Source organism: Gymnogyps californianus, chromosome 4 (assembly GCF_018139145.2).
Source record: "Gymnogyps californianus isolate 813 chromosome 4, ASM1813914v2, whole genome shotgun sequence".
In the NCBI taxonomy this organism is placed as follows: Eukaryota; Metazoa; Chordata; class Aves; order Accipitriformes; family Cathartidae; genus Gymnogyps; species Gymnogyps californianus.
In genome coordinates, this window is record NC_059474.1 from 1,947,263 (window position 1) to 1,971,821 (window position 24,559).

Sequence of the window (24,559 nt, forward strand, 5' to 3'; positions counted from 1 at the left end):
GCTCTCTGATCACCCCTTCTCTTTGCTATTAGAAGTCAGCTAATGTTCTGGTCCAAACATTTGCTAGAATTCTGTTATGACAGCACACTGTTTTTATTGACTTGAGGGACAGATATCCGTGCTCATTTAAAATTATTTCATTAAACATGGATCAAGTGGGAGCTATGTGGGTATGTGAGTTATTTTTCTTGAAGTCAGCGTTTGTCACCCTAGTCACAAATATAATATTGAATAAGTAAGCAAGCTATTTTTTCTAGCTAAGCGACAGTCAACCTTCTAACCATTGGGTGGGTATTAAATAATTAAATTAATTAAATAATTAATAATTGCAATTTATTTTCCTTAAAGAATAGGGTATTTCTCCAGATTTACCACAGTGCACATCTTTAGCAGTCTCCTTGGATCCTGATTTGTTGCTTTTATCTTCAGTTGCATTAAAGGATTAAAGCCTGACTTCTGTTAATCGCTTTGCCTTCCATCCCCACAGATCAGCCCTTATTGCTGCCATATAAACCTTCTGGAAGTACTGGGATGTATTATGTTCCTTATCTCAAGGCAGGAACCAAAATTTCTCCAGTTGGGTCAGAAACCAGTGTTGAGAGCTTTCACTCAGGTACTTATTTATCTTAGGTCTTCCAAATGCAAAATGATGGTTGTAGTTCGTGGATCAAAATATATCTATTTCATATATTGAAGTGTCTCAGTTGAGCTCAGAACTCTTCTGTCCTACCAGTTTAGAGTAAGTGCATTGATTTTAATAGAAAAATGTCTTTGTTCATGTTCACACCACTTTATAACACAAAGATGTATGAGTCCTGACTGAAGGCTATGGTTTCAATTTCTTTGATAAAAGGGATGTTAGTACTCCATTCTGGCAGTGAAAAGAAACAAGGCTCAATGTTTTACAGCTTGATAATTCTTTACTTTCCTCTGGGAATTACTGTTCAGTTTGCACTCTTTCATATGTCTGCCAGTTCTCCTTCTTTTTAGTTCCCTTATTTATGTACATTCTCCCCCTTTTTTTATTAATTTGGTATGTGTGCATTCTGAAATACCTGCATAATAGAACATGCATTTCAGATAATAGCTTTCTCAGTACTGAATCTTTCCTCCATGGTAGTGGATTCCAGTGTAGAAAGCCTTTCTATAAAGAAAGTAATTCATAACTGTGGTTTAAAATATATATTCACCTCTTCCCCACATCCTCCCATCTCCCAGTAAAAAACTCTTCTCATTTAGTGGGGGAAAGGATGCCCTGTGATTCATCATGCCCTTTTGCTTTGCCTGCTATTATTTTTCAGTTCTCTCCTATATGTAAAGAACGCATCACTTAAGCCTTATAGGTCTTATTTGCAGGTTGTTTTCAGTCAGAGCTTTTTGACATCCGAAGTTATTTGTAGACAAAACTAATATTACAGAGATGTCCAGTTCCTGACAGATGTGCCCCAGGGGAGTAGGTTGATACAACAGTGACAGTAAGTGCACAGGTTAGCCACAAATTGTGCTTGTGATGATTTATGCGTCTCTGCTCATTACCTTTTTCCAGTCTGTCTGTTGTAATATGGTCAAAATGAGAGAAACAGATGTGATGCGAGTCTGTTGTTTTGCAGAAACTATGATGCTAGATATAAAAATTCAGTATGCATATGAGGCAGTGCAAGGTTCTAGAAAACGTACAGCAGAACTGAAAAATAAATTTTGTTTTTTAAACTCCCTGCTGCAGCTAGGATTCTTAGCTCACGAGTAGTAGCTGAAGGAAATTGAGTTGAGTAAGTCTGCTGAATGTAACCAGGTGGTATTGACACAGATGATAAATCAGTTAGGGGCCATTTTAGGTTTCTAAGTTAGGAGACGGTGATATGATAGTAAGGGAGCTCTGCTGCTGTTGTCTTGAATTCTTGTTTAGAGGTTATACAGACCTACTCTGGTCTTCCAGTTTTTCTCCATTGCTATTCTGAGCTTGGAAAATAGATATTTACATCAGTTAGTGAAAATGTCTGGAATTTTAATGTGAGCAGGAGTGAGTCTGGACATTCCAAGCCCTGTGTCTGGCTTCCTAGCAGACTCGTCTAATGCTCCTTTACTTGTATTCTTCTCTGCTCATTAGTAGAATAGGTAAAATTTATCTACATCTCTGGGAAAAACCTTGTCACCAGAGATCGTGGAAAACAATGTGGTGCAATACCTACTGTTGCTGTATTAGTCACTAGAACTGCTCACTAGGGATCGTGATTGTTGGTTGGTGAATATACGGCTACTAATACTTCGATAATAGGCTTTCTTTCAGAAGTTGTCTTTGTTGTGAAATTTCTGTATCTATTTTTCCTGATTCCTCCTTTTACTGATAGTTATTGCTCTCTTTCTCTGCAGGGTCAAATGATGCCCTTCCTCCAAGGTTTCCGGCAAACGTGCTTGGTTTAAGGGATGATAATCCTCCAGACAGTATGGCTATCAAGCATAAACAGGGAATCTACAGTAAGAGGGCCAAGCCCAAGCTAGCCTGGGCTGAGGAGCAAAAGATACCACTGGAAGCTTCCCCAGGTAGTTAAAGTGTGTGTTTAGTTTTACGTGTGTTTTCATACGCATGAAGAAAGTAGAGCACGTTTCAGGATCCATGATTTTTGGTCTCATGATATTGCTGATAGTCTGCCTGAAGATGCTGAATTTGACTCATTTTTCTCTTCCCTATCTTTCTGCTTCTCCCTGACTGCCCAAATACTTGGACATTAGTATTTGCTAGCATTCCAGTGGCCCCAGTGCTTATTGGAGCCTTTATAAGATTTTTTTGGGGTTTGGCGGGGTTTGGGGTTTTTTTTTGGTTTTTGAGTTGTTTTTTTTTTTTAAGGCACTCTTAAGTTTGTGAAGTGCAAAGTCTTCTTTAAGTGTAGAAAGGACGCCTGTGTAGAAGATGACAGAAATTCCCTGGTCAATAAAAGCAGGTGGGATGGCTCTGTATATTGGGTTGAGGTTGTGTTCCTGCCCCCAAATACAGTGATGTCTTGTGATGTCATGTAAAGTATCTCTGTAACATTGATATTTAACTGAATTTTAATTTGATTTGACTGATGTCTCTCTCTTCCTCTCCTCCATTAACCTTGTTGGATGGTACTCCTGAGGGATGAAGGTCAGGGTTTATTACTATAGTAGCCTACTTTAAGGCTTTATTTGTTGAGAATACTGACAAAATGAAATTACGCTGTGCTAACTGATGATTTTGACGCTGTATCTCATGACAGTAGCTAAAATTAGTCCTGATGGACGCTCCTTTTGTACAAAACCTCGTTCTGTGATTTTGAGTGGCTGATAAACTTCCTCGAGTCTGAATAGGGATGAGGATTTTTGTTGTGTTTGAGAATTGCATCTTGTTCCTGGACAGAAGTAACTGTAAACAGAAAATTGCTGAGTGGTTGCCATCTCTCCTAAATGCAGCTATTAATTCCTCAGGGAAGCTGTTGATTGCACAGTACAGTATTTTGCAACATGTGCTATATTAAACAGTGAGCAAATTGCAAGGAGGTAATGTAACTGTGGCTGTTAATGAGGGATGGGACCCGAAACACGTGAACAGCGTAATAGTTCTAAATTAGAGAGTTCCTGGTCTGTTCTAGGCAGTCTTTATATATAGGGTTTTGGGGAGCTCATTTATTTTTCTTAGTATCATGTAAACTTGTTATATGAAGACATTTAATGAAACAGATTTTTATGGTGTACCTCAGTGTGATTATTGTTGTCCTTTTTAAGCAGGCAGCTCAATATGCCTGGGGTAAGGTCACCCCACAGAGCAGTGCTGATGTATAGATAGGGATTCCTTCTGATGATTTTAATTCTTCACTTTAGAAGGGGTTTTCTGTGAAGGTTTTCTCTTCAGAATGGAGAGATTTTGGTATTTCCAGAAGATAATTTAAAATGGTTGCCTAAGACACACTGAACTTCATTATTTTACATTTATTTTACTTTTTTGGTAAGTGTACATAGGACCAATAGTTGAATTAGTGCAACAATAAAGACAATGTTGCCTTAACCCACTTTTTCTAATGAAGACATAATTCTCTGTGAGCATTTATAAAATGCAAGGATAGGGAAACAAGTGGAGTAAGATAGAAAAATGCTTTTCTTCATTCACTGTGGGTAACTCAGAAGAAGAATGCTGGGTCATGGCGGTAGAGCTGAAGAAAGAGTGCGTGTGTACAAGTGAGCTCTCCGAACAACAATCTGCGGTAACAAACAAAATGTCATGTTGGAGCAGAGATCGATGGATACCTGTCTCTCTGAATAGCCTGGATAAAAATGAAAGGGGAACACAAGTGTTAATATAAAATTATCTAATAGTATTTTTCTGTAGCTGTGATGGTCTAAAGACACAGGCAAGGAAAGAACTGTAAGTAGAAATAATCTTTTGTTAAACAGCCAGTACAGTTGGAAATTTAAGCAAGCTTTCTGAAGAGACTTGCATGTCTAAAATCTTCTCTGACTTCTTCAACTGTATTTTTAGATGGTTTAATAAAAGATTACCTCTACCCACAGAACTTGTCTAGAGCTTAAAATTATGCAAGTTATGTGTTTTTTTAAAAAAGTGTCTCTATATAAACTTATTTTTGTTTTTTGCCTTTTGCATTCCTTCCATTTTGTTGGTAACTTTTTAAAAATACAGAAATAGCAAAAATTCTGCATAGTATTCCCAAGCCTGATCTCCTATGTCAGGAGGATGTGGAGGAATCCTCTTACATGAGTATATAAACATTGACCTTGTATGGGAAGACAAATTCCTCCAATTTCAGAGTTAGTGAGATTGGGTCTGGTTATGCTGTTCATGATCTTGACATTACACTGCAGTGTCTCTGTGTTGGGAAGGGAAGACACGTATAAAATATAAGGAAAACAAGTGACTAAATAAAAGTAGGGTTTACAGGCAGTGTTAACAGTATGAATTCATGCAATCGTAACCCTTCCTGAGCTTATCTTGCATCACTTTTTCCCATGTGGAATTGAGGTTTTATAAAAATGTAGCTTGTGATTCTTCTTGAGGTAGGTAGGTATTTCCTCCTGGGGTAGGGAGAGGCTTGGTTGTGGGACTTGCCACCCTTTTGCTGAATCACTGGCAAAGCTTGCTCAAATGAAGAAAGGAAGACCTGGTTTCCAGTTCTGTTTTCATCAGTAGATCACAGTCACGGAAACAAGACTGTTTAAAACAAAACAACACAAATACAAACAAAAAAACAAACTTGGGAGGGATGTTGGAGAGCTAGAGAAAAACTGGTGTGAGTGCGATTCCTGCCATTAATGGAGCTTGATATGCATTTGCTGACAATTCCCCATTACCTAGTCACTGGTGTTACCATTAGTAAATGGACTGTTCTTTTTTTGTATTGACTTTTTTATTTATATTAAAGCTACTCCTACTCTATCAGGCATCTTTAAAAGACATACTTGGCTAAAATGGCATGGAATATCTTGTAGTAAGCATAGGGACTTGGGAAATCCTTCTGGCACTAGCATCTATAATTCCTACTTTCTGCCTTCATGGTTCATTATATAATTCGGTCCATTATACAAAGAACATAACATGAAACCCATCTTCACTTTTTTAAATTTGATTTTTGGATTTTTTTTTTTTCAGTATATTACAAACGACTTCAAAATTATTTTGGAGTATATTCCTGCTAGCACATGTTGCGTGCATACTTAATGTATGTCTATTACAAATGAGTTTATAATTGGATTTTTGCATATAGTCCTTTGCAATTTCAGATAGTAGCATATTCTGGGGGGGATTTCACTGCTGCTTTGAACTAAAATGTGTCATCAGAGCTTGAAAGCAAAGCAGGGCTAGATCTTGGTATGCTATCAGAGATGGTTCTAGGAGCTGTACAGGAAGTGGTATTAGTTGTCTTATATATAGTGCTCTTCTGAGTTACTTAAGAGATAACGTTCAGGCGTAGCCTTAGGGGACATTTGTACTCTCTGAGCATTTGTCTGAAAAGAGACAAAATGAGTTGCGGCTGCCTGTCATGAGTTTCCATAAATATAAATAAAGACTCAGTCCGAATTTTGGTCAGGGTAATTACCTGTGGTGTAACTAGATTCCTCCTTCAGACTCAGTTGGATGTAATAGTCTCTTGGATTCCATGTTGCAAATGATAGAAAATATTATTTATGTACTTGTAATAATGCTGAAACTGCATTTCTAAGTTTGTTGCATTTCGGGAATGGCTACAGTGATTCCTGCTTTTAATCCTTTGAAGTGATTGGAAAATCATCCTATTGAAGATTTGCTGTTTGCTACTTGCTTCCCTGTAAAGAAACAAAAAATTTAAGTGTTTTCTTCTCTTCTAGAATGCACAGATCATTCGAAGCCTGTAAAAACCACTCATTCAGTCTTCAAATCTGCACGGTTCGACCTTCATCATCCAATGCCCATGTGTGAGAGCTACTTCCTGTCTAACAGCGAGCTGTCAGAAGACAGTTCTGGTATTGGGCATGCTAGACCTTCCTCAAGTGCTGTCTTGCAGAATCGGAAAAATGCACATTGTCATCAACGTGTTTTCTCTGTTCGTCATAAAAAAGATGGTGAAAATGAATTCTTTCCACTCGCTGCAGAAGCAGATTACAGCAAGAACGAGGATCTAAATGTCAGCACATCTTTGGGGAATGAAACGTCAGGGAAGGAGCTACTTCAACATGGCAGAAGAGAAGCAGAACAAAAGGCAGCTAGAAATTATCCTTTGCCATGTAGCCAAACAACTCTCCTTAATGAGAATGTGGAGAAAGAACTACCACCAAGACAGAGAACCCACTCCAGTGCTAGCTTAGATGAACTCTGGATTAAGTTTTTGGAGTGCCGGAAGAGACACCAGCACCATGATTTTAGGAGTAACAGGGAGCTGTCCCTTGTTGAACGCCTTGATCGATTGGCCAGGGTCCTTCAGAATCCCGTTAAGCATACAATAATACCAACAAAATCTGAAAAGAATGTTTCTGAAAAGAAAATAAAGGAAAGAGAACAGAAGAAAATAAGACTGCCGGAAAAGCGCATGTCTGAAAGTACCTTAGAGCCTAATGTAACACATGTTGAAGAAAGACCATGTATCACCCATCATAAAAACAGCCTTGTTGAGCTCAGGAAAAATAGATCAGGAGAGAAAATTATCTGCCACATGAATAAAATCTTGGAGCACCAGCAGTACTTGGAAACTCCTAGTGACACTTCCTCAGAGGCAAGGCTTAGTAGAGATCATGGCACCACGATCAGTTCCACCACCTCTGAATCCGATGTGGTGACCCAAACAGAGATGGAAACTGCTACTCAGACTGAGGTGAGCAGTTCCATTTCCACCATTGATACTGCCAGGCTGATCAGGGCTTTTGGGCGTGAAAGAGTGCAGGTGTCGCCAAGACTCTCCCAGCTTTATTGTACCATCAACCACCAGAAAAGTCGCTCTGAGAAGTGGGACAAGGGAAGTGGCAAAGCAGTGGGTGTAGAATATCCAAAGGTTGCTTCTGAGAGACACAGGAAAAGGAAAGAGATCCAGGTATGTGGTCAGATAGACCAAAAGACAATTTTAACTAATCTTTACAGGAACTCTTAAACTGCTGTACAGTAGTAGAGTTTGTTATTTGCAGAATCATTTAAAATTTCCCAGAGAATGTAATTTATATGGTAGGCTTCTGTCTTTGATCTAAGTAGCTCAAACAAGTCTCTCTGCCTTTCCAGGAATAAGGAAGAGATCAAAATATCTTAAAACATCAGTTGTGCTTTCTTTCCCTTTGTTCTTATTTGTCTTTTTTCTCTTCCTTTATTTGTCTTGGGAAGCAAGATCCTGCTGTATCTGATTTCCAGTTACCTGCAGGTTCTGTGCTTTAGCAAGCCTGAAAACAGTGGTGGTAAGTTGAGGTTGTAGATTTTGACTGCATATTGCTGCCTGAATATCTCTGGGCAACGATAAATACCATTTCATAAAAATTGGAATTCTTATTTGAATTTTCTTACTGTTTGTCTATTTTAAATGTTGGAATTATTTTGTCTTGCTGAGCGTTGGTTGTAAGCTTCTTCAGTTTCTGTATTTGGCAGTTTAGGCGTATTAGAAGCCCAAGTCTCGGCCCTAAGGATTCTAAGTGAAAAGTCTGGAGTAAAGCTGATTACTTCAGTTGAATTTGGCCATTGCCCTTTGGAGGAGAAATGAAAATTAATTTCCTGAAAGGGGGCCTTGGCATAGATTTGGTGATTATAGTAAGAAATTACAGAGTCTTGGTGTTCTGTAATGTACATTAATGCTGAAAAGTACAGGAACAAGTGAGAAATATTTGTTTCTTTTTTTCGTATTACCAGAAGAAAGTGGTATTGTCATCATTACTAATAGATTTCATTGAAATGAGTTAGTTTTGGGTTTTTTATAGAAACAACTCAAACTCAGTCTGTGTGTCAAGTAAGCTAATGAATGCATGTCTGGGGGAGCAACAGTCTTTTTCAAGACTAAGAATGGTTGAAAATATTTTTATTCGATATTTTTATTTATAATGTTTATTTAAAGGTAAAATAAAATTGTCATAAACTTTGCAACATTAGGACCATTAATCAGAACACTGACCATCTAACAGTGAAATTAGGATCCAACATTTCTTGCATGGTTGTGGTATTTAGGAGATGATTTTATTCATATTCCATTCATATGACTAATCTTTCAAAGTCTGTTTGGACCTTAAAACCAACGTCTAGGCTTTTGCCTGATAAAATCACCCGTGAGATAACTGATTGCAGTAATACTTCTATGAGAATAAAGGCTCACTGTTCCCGATGCTTGATGTTGCATTGCATATGGCTTTAGAAAGTAGTATCTTTTATCTGCTGCTGTAGTGTTCTTTTTAAAAATACATCTAAAGAGACACGTGACCCACCTCAAATAAGGAGTGAGAGAAAATTGATGGCAAAATGGCGAACTTAATTTAAAATCCAAATATTGGTAATTTCTGTGATGCTTGGCTGAACAGAAATCAAGATTTATCTTTTTTTTTAGTTGCAAATATCTGTGGTTCAGAGACAGATATTTATTTATAGCAGGAGCCCTACTCCTAGAGAGACTACTGTACGAATCTTTCAGGCAAGTGCTGCATTTTGTAGCTCAGTTTTTTATGACAGCCTATTGTCAGCTCTACTTCCAGAAAACTTGGTTACAGCTTTTTTTATTTATAGATGCTGAACCCATCCCAGAAGGTTTTTATCTATTCCAGTTTCTGTTATTTCTAAAGCACTCTTCAGGCTGCCATCTGGTAGCAGGTACAAAGCTAAAGGTTGCGCTATTCAACTGCTGAAGGGTTTTGAAAGCACTGCACTGAATATTCTAGTCCAAATAGGAATACGTATGTCAATATTCAGTATTGAATGGCTGCTTATATTTATTTCTGCGGGCTGATATGCATGTGCATGTAAATGGGTTATCTTGGTTTTTTTCGTTACTTTATACTCTCTTCCCCTTTGCTGAGCACATATTCAAATTTGCTTCTGTTCTCTGAAAGAAGATACATATCTACTACATCTGTCTAGTGCACTCTACTAGAGCTGTAATAGTTTTATGAAACTAAAAAAACAGTTCTTGCCAGTATGCATGAGAGTAAAAATTGCCTCCTTTTCATGTTGAAATGAAATTATGTTTAGCATTGAAGTGGTGATAGCAGAGGTTTAATAAAAAGGTAATAAAAAAGCCTCCGTTCATTTCCATCATGGCTGGCATTATGAGCTACTAATAGGATACTAATTGCTATGATCAAGAGAAAAAAATCATCTGTTTCATAATTAAAAATTAAATTCAGCGGGGTTGCAGAGATTGGTCTGTGCCACACTTGGATTTGAAGCCTGGGGAAACACTGTCAGTTAATTGCTGTTAATAAAGCACTAACCTTCTCTGTATTTTATATAACCAAAAAGCTTGTGGACTAGATGCATTACACTTACAGAGCATATTCCTTTTTAAATGGCTGTAAAGTTATAACATGTCATAAAACTTAAATTAATTTACTATAACAAAGTTGTGCTGCTTACATCCCTGCAGCTGGAACTTCTGTTAGTGTGAATGGTGAAGATGTGAAACTAGTATTTTGCCTGAGCTATGCTCTTACCATGTGTCTTCTATTTCTTGTTTTTATTGAGTTTGATTTTCTCCACCTGAGAACTTTGTGTAAATGAGGATCACAGGGTGAGAGAACTTCCCATGTTTTGAAAGGACTTTGCTCTTTCATGCCAGTGGTACAGAACTGGTGTTCATTGTGAATTTACAAAACAACATGTTAATCTTTCAAGACAGTTTGTCCCTCCAGCAAACCCAGCAAACCTTTAAAGGCTTTTGGTTTGAAAGGGTAGGAATATAGGATTCAGTTTAGATTTTTATTCTCCCTCTTTCCAAAGCAGAAATATTTCACACTTTGCAGTCTCTCATGAAAGTACAGCCAACAAATGATCTTGCCATAGCAAAGTTTTTTTGTAAGTCTGTCTTGACAGGCCACATTGTCCCATGAACTTTGGATAAATGAATTGGAGGATGCTCTGCACCGCACAGAATCTGATCACAGGCAAGCTCTTGCCTACAGAAACAATGCACTTTTCTTACTATAATGGGATGCTGAAAGTGCATTGGTGCATGAGGATAAAGTCAAGGCTGGCTGTTGTGTGGCATAGCAATAAGAGACACTGATCAGCCTGTGGTAAACATCTAAATAACAATAGAATCGAGGTACAACAAGTAAAGAGTGATGACTATAACTTTTTTGCTCTTTAAAACCTGCTTGCTGTTCATTTTGGTTAGTATTTTAGGAATTTCTGTTCTCTCGCATGTTTTTTTTCTAGAAGGCAATCTCCCTTTCATCGGATTCAACTTCTGCAAGCAGCAGTTCTTGGGGGCCAAGCTCTGCTCTTAGTAACAAGCGGCGGACACGGATGCTAAACAAAGGTATCCAAGCAGGTGAGTTGTTGAATTCTAGACTTATCTTTTCTGTATTTGCTTCTACCTTTCATCTCTTTGGAAACCGTTCTCCAAAGTCTGTTTCATGTTTCTGGTGATGACTATGTACAAGCAGCATTCTTCAAATTCACTTCAAATGCTTTTAGAGAAAGCTGTTATGTTCTAATTAAAATGAGCCATTTCATTTCCTTTCTTGGTCTGCTTTAGTAGCCAGTTTTCTCACTTATTTACAAGTTTATTAACCTAAGCTTCTGATTTCAATAGCTAAGGTGGACTAACTGTATTTTTTTAATATATTGTTTTCTCTGTAAGACATCTGTTACTCACAGAATGTATTTTGTAGGCATATGCTATTTCAGAAGGCAACTGCAGTGTTTCATATTCTTCTTGGTAATATTTTGGATGTTATATTCTATTTAAAACATAAGCTGATCCTGGACTGGCGCAGTTCTGCATTTGGGTTTTTCTGGTGGCAATTATCAGTTTCTTCATTGCTTTCATTTACATGCCAACTTCCCATCGTCAGATTGAGTAATGGCTTTGTTTTAGTCATCAGACATATCAATTATTTATTTATTACTGCTTTGTTTTCATGTGCAAGTGGATTGAATCGGAAAAGTATTTTCACAGCTTGTTTTCAAGATCGCATTATGACTTTTTGAACGTTAGTTGACACCTTCCACTTTATATGTTTCTATTAAGTATTTGTGGTGGTGTTTCTGTTAAATATTTGTAGTGCTGTGGGCAAACCAATCTTCTATAGCTGAAACATAGTTTTGGATGGGATGCACTGGGTAAACTAACAGGTCCAGAAAAACCTGCAGTTCCATTGTCCAAAATGTAAAGCTGTATATTGACCTGCCGTGGTGTCTTTCAGCAGCAGATTTGAAGTTGACTCTTCTGAGAGTCAACTCAGGTCCCCAGCCAAGAGCATAGTTGGTTCAAGTTTAATTCCCACCCCCCATAGATATATATATAGAGAGAGAGAGATATATATGCTTGTTTTGCTTGGGATGCTTGGTTTACACCACTACAGTTTTACTCAGATTATCACATAGTAACAATCCTGAGTCACTGTAAACTCTCCTTGAATTGGAAGTGGGAATATAAAAGATTTTGCCTTTTGAAGGTGGGGTAAAGAAAGTGATCCTTCAGCTTCAAAGTAAAAATTGAGGGTCACCCCTTGAACTATGCATGTCACGCGTGCTGATGTTGAAGGTACTTCCAGGTGCTCTGGAATAAGATGTTACTGCTTCATTTTCAACTACAGGAGACTTGGAGATTGTGAACAGTGCAACTAAGAAAAACACTCGAGATGTTGGCGTGACTTTTCCTACCCCAAGATCTAGCCAGCCAAATCAACGGCCACAGGAACCCTGGCATTCCGTTGATGGTCATTTTGGAGAGTCAGATGGTATGGTCACAGATCATCAGGCAGCAGGAAGCAAGGATAAGCAGAAGGGACAGCCAGGCAATTTTTTCGTGGAGAAAAGGACAAAAAGGAGCAGGCTGCATTTACCACAAGGTCAGTCCAAAATACACTTTCTCTGCAGACCAGAAAAGCTGTACGTCTCAACAGCAACCAGCAAAATATATGCGGAGGATTAGCTAGGACACAGAGTAGTCTCTCACTAGTACAGTCAGTTCTTAGTCTGTTTTTAATCAATGAATTTTAAACAAAAACACTATGTCAAGTGAACTCTCTAGTGCTCTGTTATGATGGCATTTTCAATCAAGCTGTTAGATGCAACCTAGCCAGTAAAGGTAGTAAATAGGAAGCGATGAATAAGGCAAGGAAAGATGAATGAGGTGGGAATCATGTAGATACTTAATTTTGATTTTCAAGGTATAAAAGGTTCTGTTAAGCTCTGAGTAACTGGTCACTGTAAGTTGTACTTACTGTTTCACGTACTGAGGCTTCAAAGAACAAGTATTTTTTCAGGAGTACTTGAGGGAAGATTGTGGTACCAGAAGAACTAGGCTTGTCTCCCTCTTTTAGCTAGAGTTGCATTTTTGGGCTGATGGTGTAGCCTCCTGACTTGTTTTTTTTTTTTTTTTTTTTCTTTTAAATTTCCTGTCAGTCTTCACAATGTCATGATTAAATGTTTAAAAATATTTTCCTTAGTCATCATTGTTGTTGCTGTAGGGACAAATCATTCTCTCTCATACCAGTTTAATTTAGAAAATTTAGAATTATCTGCTCAGAGTACTAGCTGATGTATTCAAATCCCATTATGTATGTAAACTGTGAGTAATCTAGTTCTTGTATACATATTTAACATTTGGAAGATGTAAAGCATTTGATCTTCAAAAATATCTATAAAAAGCCATAGGGCTTAGGACAGCAGAGAGACTCCTTAAAAATGTGTAATTGCTGATAAATAACTATTCTTTCTATGGAGAGAAACTTGCAAACTAAGCCATTTTGTGCTTTTTCAAAAGTGTTGTTTGATAAAGACTTGCTGGTTTTCTGACACTTGGCAAGGGAATTCTTTTGAAACTGCCAAAGGTGTCTGCTACAGAGTCCCACTGTTATTAAACTGAAGTGAGTATGCATTGCAGTGTCAGGCCACTGACTGGATTTAGCTAAGACCTTGGGCATTGTCGTGGCTTAACCCCAGCTGGCAACTAAGCCCCACACAGCTGCTTGCTCACTCCCCCCCGGAGGAATGGGGGAGAGAATCGGAAGGGTAAAAGTGAGAAAACTCATAGGTTGAGATAAAAATGGTTTAATAGGGAAAGCAAAAGCCGTGCACACGAACAAAGCAAAACAAGGAATTCATTCACCACTTGCCATTGGCCGGCAGGTGTTCAGCCATCTCCAGGAAAGCAGGGCTCCATCATGCGTAACGGTTACTTGGGAAGACAAACGCCATCACTCCGAACGTCCCCCCCCTTCCTTCTTCTTCCCCCAGCTTTTTATTGCTGAGCGTGACATCATACGGTATGCAATATCCCTTTGGTCAGTTGGGGTCAGCTGTCCCAGCTGTGTCCCCTCCCAAGTTCTTGTGCACCCCCAGCTTACTTGCTGGTGGGGTGGTGTGAGGAGCAGAAAAGATCTTGGCTCTCTGTAAGCACTGTTCAGCAATAATGAAAACATCCCTGTATTATCAACACTGTTTTCAGCACAAATCCAAAACATAGCCCCGTACTAGCTGCTGTGAGGAAGATTAACTCTATCCCAGCCAAAACCAGCACAGGCGTAAAGGGCCATAGATGGGGATGGAAAATAAGCACATGTATTGTCTACAAATCTTTATTCTCTTCTGTGGTCTTTTAACAGGGATTTCATGGTTCGTCCAGGCAGAAGACTTGAAATCTGAATCTAGGAAAGAAAACCATTCCAATTCCTTTTCTGGTCCTGGTCCATCTTGGTTTGAACCATTGACCAGCACAAAGCCTTGGAGAGAGCCTCTCCGAGAGAAGAACTGGCAAGAGCAGCAGCACAGCAACATGATTCAGCCAGCAGTTCCAGAAAGAGAGGCTGAGAACAGGTCCTTGCGGCCGTTCGTGAAGCTTACGCTACAGGTAAAGGCACGCTGCACTATAAGGCTGCTGAGATCTCGGTAGGATTTCAGGAGTTATGCTGAATCTCATGGAAACACTTTTTGTTCCTTATTTTTATTATTTCACCTTTATAATCATCGGAAGTGAACATGTTACAGACTGTTCCCACTTTAAAAAAAACCCAACCAAGAAAACCAATAAATTCATCAGTCCTTTTTGCTTATGGTAATCTGGCTTTCCACAATATACTAATCTATTTGAATTGATCTAATATTTTAGGACTTAAGTCGTTTGGCTTCAGGAGCTAGAGGGAAAGTGGCTGACGTAATGTCAAGTCATCCTTGCTTCCATGCAGAAATAATACTGTGTGATGTACATAGTATGTGATTAAAATGGGCTTTAATTCATACAGTGCAAACAGTCTATGTGTGTGTACATACATATGCATGCATATACGGTGTACACTTCAGATAGGTGTGATCACTCTAAATATCTGTGGAAAAATACAGATGTAGTGTACAGAAATGTTTTTTGAAAGAGATCGTCCACAGCAAGTGAAATGTAAATTAGGAAGTGCTAACTAAGGTGCATATCTGAAGTTTCTTTAAGTTCAGTTGCATCTGTTCATGTGCTCAGAGACTGCCCTGTGATGGAAATTGAAGTTTGGCAAACAGAGGTATCAGGAGATCGATTTCAAAATTCCACTTCTGATCCAAAATAAATTGTTAATGTTGACATGCTTACTGATTTATAACAAGGGAGATTGTAACAAGTTATAGAATCTTCTGTCCTATGGGCTAAACTTTGTCAACTTCTTTTTCTGTGCTTTTTTGAGAAGAGGTTTGTGTCCCTTTTGCTAATTATTTTAGCAATTTTTTTTCTTTCTGGCCAGTTAATTTTCTGGTTGTTGACAAATAGTTTGTTAAACAAGGTCTCTGAGGATCTACCCAGCATTAAGGATACAAGACTTTTTATGTTATACATACATATACATACATACTTTGATGGGATTTTTTTTCCACGCTTTGGTAATTGTGTTAGATATTTTGATTATTCCCTTCCAGCTGCAGGGAGACAGTCTGGCCACTTTAGACTTTGTTTTGTGTCATCCCATCTTAGGAGGCTCTTGCAGTGCATCGCCCTGATTTCATCTCCCGCTCTGGAGAGCGTGTGAAGCATCTGAAGCTTGTAATGGAGGAAAGGAGGATACAGAGCGTACTGCAGTCTGAACGAGAAGAGCTATTTAATCCTCCGGAGAAAAGAAAGGGCTACAGGAATGCTAGTCACATGCTGTCTGACAGAGGTACCTTTATGGTTCTGCTCTTTACATTCCATAGGAATTAATGAATGTCCACATTATACTTAAAAGTGTGTGTGTTTTTAATAAAAGTATTACAATTATTTAACATTATTGTCTATAAGAATCCATACCTTATAAAGGAGTCAGATTGTTGCAATGGTATTCTTTGTGAGAAGTAGTCTTGTTCACCGTTCTCTTATTTCAAAATTTTCCATTTAGGTTTTCTGACTAGAGAAAACAGAAGAACAATTCCGAAGAGTGAAATGGTTCAAAGATCTAAACGGTAAGGTTAAGAAAACTTTGTTTCAGGTAGATAGGTGACCTGAGTAAATGGGTAGGAAAGATGGGTGAATCGTATCTGCAGTCAAAGAATTGGGTGTTGGGGATAACTCAGCTTTTTCAGTACGAGATGTAGGCACCTTATCAGAGGGACAAACCACCTATTTAGAAAATCCGAGAAAGAAGATCATTTTGGAAAAATGATTGCTGTAACTAAACCTGAGTATTCTGCTGCAGTGTCTGCCATCCAGGCACTACAGCAAACTGTGCAAGGACTGGATCCCGAAAGGAGAGGAAATGTAGGGTGTGGGCAACTAGAGCGTCTGGGTAGTTTTAAACATTAACAAACTAGATAATTGATGCAGGAAGTGAGGTATCGTTTCACCAAATGAAAGTAGCTTTATGTAAGAAATAACTACCCTCAAAGGAATATGGAGGCTTTTACCCTTGGAAAAAACCACCTTATGATAGATTTTGCCTTGTTTTTGACTCAAGTAATTAATATATAAAGTGCACAACACACTAACAATGTATTAAACATTTGGAATACCTATGCTACAGAGAGAGCATGTGAAGGTATAATAAAAAATGGAGTCTATTGCAGCTAGATTCTGAAACGGTAGCGGGGTCAGGAGGAGGTGGTTTGGTAGAGTACCAGTTGAGAAACAGCATAAATACTTAAAAGTAAATTAGAGACTCATGAAGTTGTCTCTCATAACTTGTAAAGTTACATAAAAATACAATGATACTGTTAAATTATTTAGAGTCAAAACAAAGGTCAAGAGTGTACCTTGAGGCAAGGGATACTTGAAGTATTTGGGATTTCAGCATATATGCAAGTGCTTTGTTGCATTGAAGTCTTGGAACGTACATGCTACATGCAGGGAAGGGTTTGTGCTATGTGAAAGGGACAATGCTGTGGGCCAGAACTGTTTCACAGCATCTTTCGTCAGTAGTACCAATGGGATGGAGTGCACCTCAACAGCTTTGCAGGTGACACTGAACTGGGAGGACCAGTCAGTATGCTGGACAGTAGGTCTGCAGTTTCTAGAGGGCTCTAGATCTCATGGGACCACAGCTGGATCCTGTCTCCTATTCTGGGCTGCCAGGACAAGAGAGAGGTCAGCAAAGTGGCCTGAGTCTGGTGGAGGCCACCAAGACAGTCAGAGGGCTGGAGCACACGGTGCATGAGGAGAAGCTGCGGAGGCTGGGTTTGTTTGGCCTGAGGAGGAGGAGGAGGCTGAAGGTGAGGATCTGGCAGTGGTGCTTCCCTGCCAGAAGGAGTGTTTAGAGAAGGCAGAGGAAGACTCTTGTTGGAGGTGCACAGTGACAGGGCAAGCAGCAGTGGTGATGTGTTACAGTAAGGAGAGGTTCTAACTGGAGACAAGGCAATCAGTTGTTTTATAAAGAGGATGGTGAAGTGCTGTAGCAGGACCCTGCGGAGGTGGTAGAGCCTGCATCCTTGGAAATAGTCACGAGTTGAGAGGATGAGGCCTGAGTAGCCTGATCTAGCCTTGAAGTTAGCCCTGCTTCGAGCAGGAGGTTGGACTAGGTGATCTCCAGAGGTCCCTTCCAACCTCAGTTACACTGTGATTCTACAAAATCTCTACTGGAGTACGCAGTATATAAAGTAAACCCCTTGATGTATATATGCTGGGAGAGTCCAAAATGAATGTTTTATTTCAGCAGCCTTTGGCATCTAAAAGTATTTTTAGGGCATTAATAGAGAGGTGGCAGAAGTGGTAAATATGGTAAATATGCCAGTTCCCCAGGGAATGCATCTCCACATGTTTTAGCCGAAGTAGAAGGATTTGGGCTCAGGTCACTTGGACTGTATGATCATTGTATCTGAACTCACGTATTTTCAGAAACTCTGATTTCATAATAACCAAAGTCAGCAGGACTTCTATGGAAACTGCTTCAGGCAGTCACACTTGGTGACTTCTTTTTGTTCTTGCTGCCGTCATACTCCGGCTCTCAGCTGGAGCTGAGAAGTAATTTATTCTGTACCATTCTTTTGAAATCCACACCTATAATGAGTGCAGAAACAACTTCTTTTTCTCTGTGAGGGTATGAATGGAATTTCTCATGGCAAATTAGCTAGAGGTAACGAAAACAATTTTCAATGAATTTACCTATAATTCTGCATTACCCACTTCTTACTCTAAACATCTTTATGGTGGGATGATTTGTCAAGGGTAAATCTTGATCTTTGATTGAGGGGAGCCCTAGAATGGTGAAAGCCTTTAGAGAATGGTGAGATGGTAGTAAAGCAAAACCCCAGATCTTGGAGGTATCCCTCCCCCCATCCAGTAACGCGTGCATAGACCTAGCACCCTCTGCTGCCTTGCAGCAAAGCATAAGAGGAGTAAAAGAAACATCAAAATGTGATTTATTTCCTCTTTTCTGTAGCGGTAATGTGAGTAGTGACATTTTTAGAAAATAAGAGCAGCTGCAGACGGAGTAGGAAAATAGGGATGCACAGGAAGGCAGGTCACTGGAAGGAGTGCAGTTGCTTTTTCTTTTTTTTCCTCTTCTTTTTTTTGGTGTTGGATGTGTATTTGCTTGCTTATGAATTCCACTGTGAAGTGTGATGGACTGGTAAACATATTTGTGTGGGGGACTGTAGAAGCTAAAAATGTGTGTGGGTCTCCCTAGGTGATGCTGGTGAAGTAGACAGGAGATAAAATTCAGTACTAATTGAGATTTGGATTTGATTCCTTGCTTTCTTGATTCTGCCTACTTACTTAGGCGTTATCGTACACCTTCCTATTACTTTGTTTTGGAGCTATCTTCTCGTCCTTGTGTCCTTTGAAACATACATGTGACACCTAACTTGTACTGACTAAAGAGCAAATGGGTGCAAACTGATACACATTTGCCTCCCTCACTTTTCTTGCCAGTCCGAAGGTTTACTTATTTTCCTGCTGGAATTAGTACCAAGACAACTGTCAAAGATGCCCCTCCTGGCTGGTGGGCTGTATTGATTTGCAGTGTTCAACATGGAGTGTGTTGAAGTACTTTCAGATAATACGAGTTGAAGGCATAGATGTGTTTAAAAATCTTTGAAGTGCCAATAGTATTTATGCAAAGATATTATACTGATGTAAGAATGAAGCAGTCTCTGAAAGAGTAGAATGCAGTATTGTATCTGTAACAAGTTTGGTTTTTTCCTATTTGTTGATTATCAGATCAGCATGTTAAGAAAGTAAGATCTGTCTTGCTTTAAATATTACAGGACTGAAATTTTTGGACATCATTCATTTCCACTTCCCATAAACCGCAATGTTTTTGAAGCTGCGTATTTCTTGGCAACCACTGTCATGAAATTAGTAAAGCTTTGTGATCTTAAAGGAAGATTTGGGGAAGGCAGTGCGAGCAATACACTGCCATCCTAGCTCTGAGATCCTTCCTTTAGCTGGTAGCATGTAAAACAGACTAGAATCGTGCACTGACTGTACTGAGCACCAGTCACCTTCTATTCAGTTCAAAGCATCCCTTGCTCTTTGGCTCTGGTATGGGAGAAGCTCAGCACTGGAGAAGACAAAGCAGTCACCTAAACAGGGCAACATAGTTGAATGTTGAAAATACTGAAATTTTGAAAAGATGCCTAAATAGCTTAAATCAGGTTATTCTTGTGATAAAGATATTGCTGTTGATGGATAAACACGTGACTCGGAATCGGCATAACCAGTATAGAAAAGCAATGGGGCTATTCTGTACTGAAGATATTGAAGCTCTACCTTTTGCAGCTGGGTGATCATATCAGCTGTATGGTCATTTTAAGGTTATAAATATTGCTTTTAGGAGGTGCTGCTTGTAAGAGAAAGGCATTATGGGATGTGGGAATTTCCGGTATCACAACTGCTATGTATTCCACATTTTCCCTGTGTGACACTAGTAAACCCCCAAATAAATTTTTCTATGATGTTGTTGGCCAGCAGCCTTTAACAGAATGTGAAGATAAAACGGAGGATGGGGGTGTTTTTTTATATCAATAAGTTCCTTCCTTCCAAGTCACTATTTTTGACTTTCTGTATTTACACTTAAGGATCTATGAGCAGCTGCCAGAGGTGCAGAAGAAGCGAGAGGAAGAGAAGAGAAAAATGGAATACAACTCATACCGCCTGAAAGCACAGCTTTACAAAACGGTAGGTGTTCTGGTCAAGTATTTATACTGGAACATTTTAGAATTTTTTTTTTTCTTGAGGTCACAAGCATTATAGTAATATTTACTAAACGTTAATTCTGTGGTATTATTTTGCAACCTCGAGGTGGTTAGGATATATTAGCATTTAATTAGGGTCAAAGCAGTCAAGCTTAGCAAAACATGGAACAAAAAATCCCCCTGTCTAACCTGAAATCCTTCCAGTACCTACACATGGGGTATGGAAAAAAGACAAAGAAGCACGAGCCTGATTAAAGCATACAGAAAAGGTCTTGTGCAGCCTTGAGGGCAGAACAGAGGGATCGTGGAGCATATTTAAAGAAGATATTCCATGGACAGGCTCTTTGAACTGAAGGCTGCTGGTTTTGCTCTCGTGTACCCTTGCTGTAGATGGATTTAGCTTACAAAATTCACAGCTAACTTCGCAACCATGGTTAACAAAGCCTGGAGTCATCATTCTTCATTTTGCTCCGGTGGAGAACTGGCAGTCCTGGTGCTAATTTGTTAACTTTGGGGGCTGTGGATTTCACCATTAAGTGTTTGTTCAGCTGATAGCGTGGTCTTACCACACTGGCACTGATCAGCCAAGGATCTCCTCTGTCTGGCAAGCTGTAGAATAAAGCAGCATCCCTAAGTGTGGGTACGACTAACTTTGAACCACAAACACTTATCCAGCAGTTCAAGAACAGTTTCTGTGCTGGGGCCTCACCACACAACCAGCAGCAGAGCAAAGGTGGGGTGAGGACTCCAGGATTTTGGTGAGCAGGAGAAGGAAACAGTGGGGCCCATTTTGCTGGGTTACTCTAGGACTCTGCTGAATCCTGCCTCGTTCTGCCATGAAGCAGTGAGATCCGTGCAGGGAGCTGCTTCTGTCCCAGCTAACAACTGCTGCTAACGCTCTTCCTCCCTGGCTGTCCAAGTTGTGTCACACGTGCTTTGTGTCTGTCTGTTAAACAGAGGTTTAATTAGCAATAGAAAGATTGAAGAACCCTGTGCTAGAGACTCACCTGGGTTAAGCATGATAAGTAACAAGGAAGAGAGTCTTCTGTCCCTATGCCCTCCCGTGTGCACACATCTAATTATCTAGTGTTTCTGTGTAATAAGCAGTATCAATTTATACACAGTGATGTGATAAATGTCCTTATAAAACAGAGGATGCCCATTTGTCCCCTCTGAGAAGTGCATCTCCAGAACTGACCAGTGTATCACTTTTTGAGCTGTTCTAGGCATCCATATGCTTAAGCTTTCTCTTCAGACTTAGTAAGAACTAAAAGATGAGAAAGAAGAGTTTGCAACAAACACTGAGGTTATAACCTGACTTACCTTCTCACTCTTTAACTAACCCATACGATAAAATGTAGCCTTCTGGAGAACTCTGGCAGTAGGCAATAAACTACCTTAAATTTATTAAAATAAATTATGAGCCTCAGTGGTTTAAAGACATGCGTTAAAAATTAAACCTGATTTTTTTTCCTCTGGATCTTAAGCTTGCATTTCAGTTTTAGCATTGCAGCTCTTTCCTGGCTGAGTTGTCCTACCAGAGTTGGAATAATAGGGTTAGTTATTTCTTGGGAACAGCAGTAATTGGATTTTAAAAGTCAGGGCTTGTAATGCAGTGTATTATCCAGAATACCTTCCTAATCTGATTGTGGGTATTTACCACTAGAATTACTTGAATTTGATGCTATACTTTTGCAGGGTATATTCAGGACATGTTTTTTTCACTAGTCTGAGAATCTCAGATGCCGGAACAGTAAGGTCTTAAGAGTTAATGAATGCTGGCAGCCGTTGACTTGAAGTAACATAGTCAGCTGGAAGCAGAGAGGGAGTCAGATCAGAAGTTTTGTATGTAAGTGTGGTTTTCGTTGGAAGAGGGATGATTATTCATTGCAGTAAATATTGTAATCTTTTTGTCTTCCTTGATGATGCAGAATAGCTGTAGTGAGTAGCTGTAAATACAGTGAATGGTTTGTTTAGAATTTGGTTTATGTGTTGCTGAGAGCATCAGTTTCTAAGTGGATCTGATTGTGCATGAAAAAAAGAACCACAGGTTTTGTGGAATGACTCCAAAGATGACACAGAGTATTAGGAGAAGAAAACGGCTGGTACAAAAGCTAGACTAAAAACATACATAATCTAGGGTTTTATCATTTAAATGATCTGTAGCACTGTACCCCAACTGGGGTCTGAGTATCTCTCATAGTGGCAAGTTCGTGAACTGCTCATGTAGAACAGCAGATCAGTACTCTGGAATAGATCTGACTCTGACGTTAACTGCAGTCACCTAGAGGAGTCCTGTTGTGCCTTATACAAACCTAGCAGGGGACAGTTCCTTCCAAGATTGTTTGGCACGTATCTGGACAAAGTTTGGGAAAGGAGAGGGAGGCAGAGAGAGTCAAGTGCCCTGCTCATGTTTTTGTGTGGGTCAATGGTGGAGCCGGGCATAGTACTCTCATTCTGTGACTCCCAAGTCAGTGCTTAGTGGCATGACCTGTCCCTAAAGAAACTTCTTTGTCCTTCACTCTTTGGCTTTTGACAGGCTAGCACTGGACGTCTTGATGGGGAAAGGATGTACTCATGCCTCAGCCACTCCAGAGCGCAGCTTAGTAGGTTAAACTGCTGGTGAAAGTGTGTGCTGAGGCATCCTGTTGTGGAGTGTCTGAGGCTTACACTCGTATTTTCTTGGCTGACTTTTTGCTGTGCGAATGTTAATACCTGGCAGAGGAGCGCTAATGAAGCAGCTGGGCAGGCGGGGATGTCTTAAACTGCCAGATGGGTTGGCTTAGTGAAGGAGAGTCTGAGCACTTGTTCTCCTCTCCCAGCACCTCTGGCTGAACACTTTGTTGTAATAGTGAAGTGTGCTTATATCCTAAGTTTTTTACATCTCAGCCATGATGTAATACGGCGCTGGGATGCTGGTTGCTTCTGTTTCTGTCACTGATACCAAAGGAGTAGACATGTAAAAGTAAAACTAGGCGTACACCTCACTAGTAGCAGTACAGCTGGCTCTGAGGATGGGATTAGCTAGCAGTACAGTGTGCATGCCATTTCTATGGGGCATTGAGGGCTCACAGGTTAGGGGTGATTCATATTTGGGAAAGGAAAGAATGAATTAAACATGCACACGCACTCATACCTCTATGTACATCAACACGGACAAGTGTTGTTTGCTGAAGTATCACTTACAAGTGAAATCCTCACACCAGAATTTAGAGGTATGTTAGGTATAACTGCATATTGATATAATTTATGGGTCAATACTTCAAAAAAACAATGAACACCAGCTTCTAAAATGTATCCCGAGGAGAAACAAAATTGTATGTTTCCAGTGTGAGCAACAACTGCTACTATGTGGGACACCCTGCTCTCTGGAGGCAGTGTGTGACTCTTTGTTAGCTGTAGGGAACCAAGGATAATGATCTTAAGCTAGTGTCCGGGTTGAGGGATGAGATGAAGCCGAGTTTATTTGGCTCAAAATAAGGCCCCAAATTACTGAATATATATGAACAAAATTTGCTTACCTTTTGTAAAGTACAAGTGAAAATATTCATACAGGACACCTGAGAAGTAAGGACTGTCAGTGCTTGTTTTCAGGCATTTATGTGCCACAGTGGCAATGCGGGGCAGTGCAGTGGGAAGTGAAGAGAGAATGAAATAACAGTTTTGGTAGCACTGAGTGAGGATGGGATCCTTGGGAGGAAACAGTATGGGCTCATATATAACTGGAAACTTATCAAAATTCCTGTGCTAGAAGGCAACTGAGAGGGTTGCACAGGCATTCTTAATTTTTCAAATTGTTAAATACTTTATTAAGATAGCAAAGTTATTTTTATCACAGGATGCACATGGGTCTGGGCTGATGTTCTGTCCCAGTATCCCTTTGCTTTTGTACTTTTCATGTCAAATAGAGCATAAAATTATACTAGTCAGATAAGGGAATGGTGCATGCCCCTTAATTTTGAAAACTGTATAGTTGAGACAGATTTCTGATCTGATGGCAGCATAAATCAGAACTCTGTCAACCCCAGTGAAGTGAAAATGAATTTTATGAGTTTATCAGATACAAATTCGTTCCGTTACTGAAGCTTTTCCATTAGATGTAGTCATTTTTGTAAATAGGGAGCATGGGAGAAACCTCTGTAAAGGGGATAGCAAAGTTATTAATTTATGTACTTCCCTCTACCCCTTAAAAAAGAAAAAAGATACTAGTATTCAGGAACACTAAACACTATTTTATTTATGGATGGGACATGTCCTTTAGAGCCTATGCAAGATAGGGGCCACAAGGTGTCACTACCCCAAAGGAAAAAGCACACGCTTCTAGAGGTGTGAAACTGAATTGCACTTTGCTTGCTG

General features: G+C 39.5%; 1 protein-coding gene across 1 annotated transcript in view; it reads left to right on the forward strand.

Annotated features, from left to right (window-relative positions):
- ALMS1 (ALMS1 centrosome and basal body associated protein) overlaps window positions 1-24,559 on the forward strand; it is a 76,949-nt gene that overhangs the window by 48,944 nt on the left and 3,446 nt on the right. Inside the window, exons 11-19 of the mRNA XM_050895477.1 lie at window positions 488-613; window positions 2,371-2,541; window positions 6,334-7,529; window positions 10,835-10,949; window positions 12,220-12,474; window positions 14,233-14,477; window positions 15,576-15,759; window positions 15,976-16,039; window positions 20,087-20,186. Coding sequence (XP_050751434.1) covers window positions 488-613; window positions 2,371-2,541; window positions 6,334-7,529; window positions 10,835-10,949; window positions 12,220-12,474; window positions 14,233-14,477; window positions 15,576-15,759; window positions 15,976-16,039; window positions 20,087-20,186 — 2,456 coding nt within the window. The remainder of the gene's footprint in view (window positions 1-487; window positions 614-2,370; window positions 2,542-6,333; window positions 7,530-10,834; window positions 10,950-12,219; window positions 12,475-14,232; window positions 14,478-15,575; window positions 15,760-15,975; window positions 16,040-20,086; window positions 20,187-24,559) is intronic.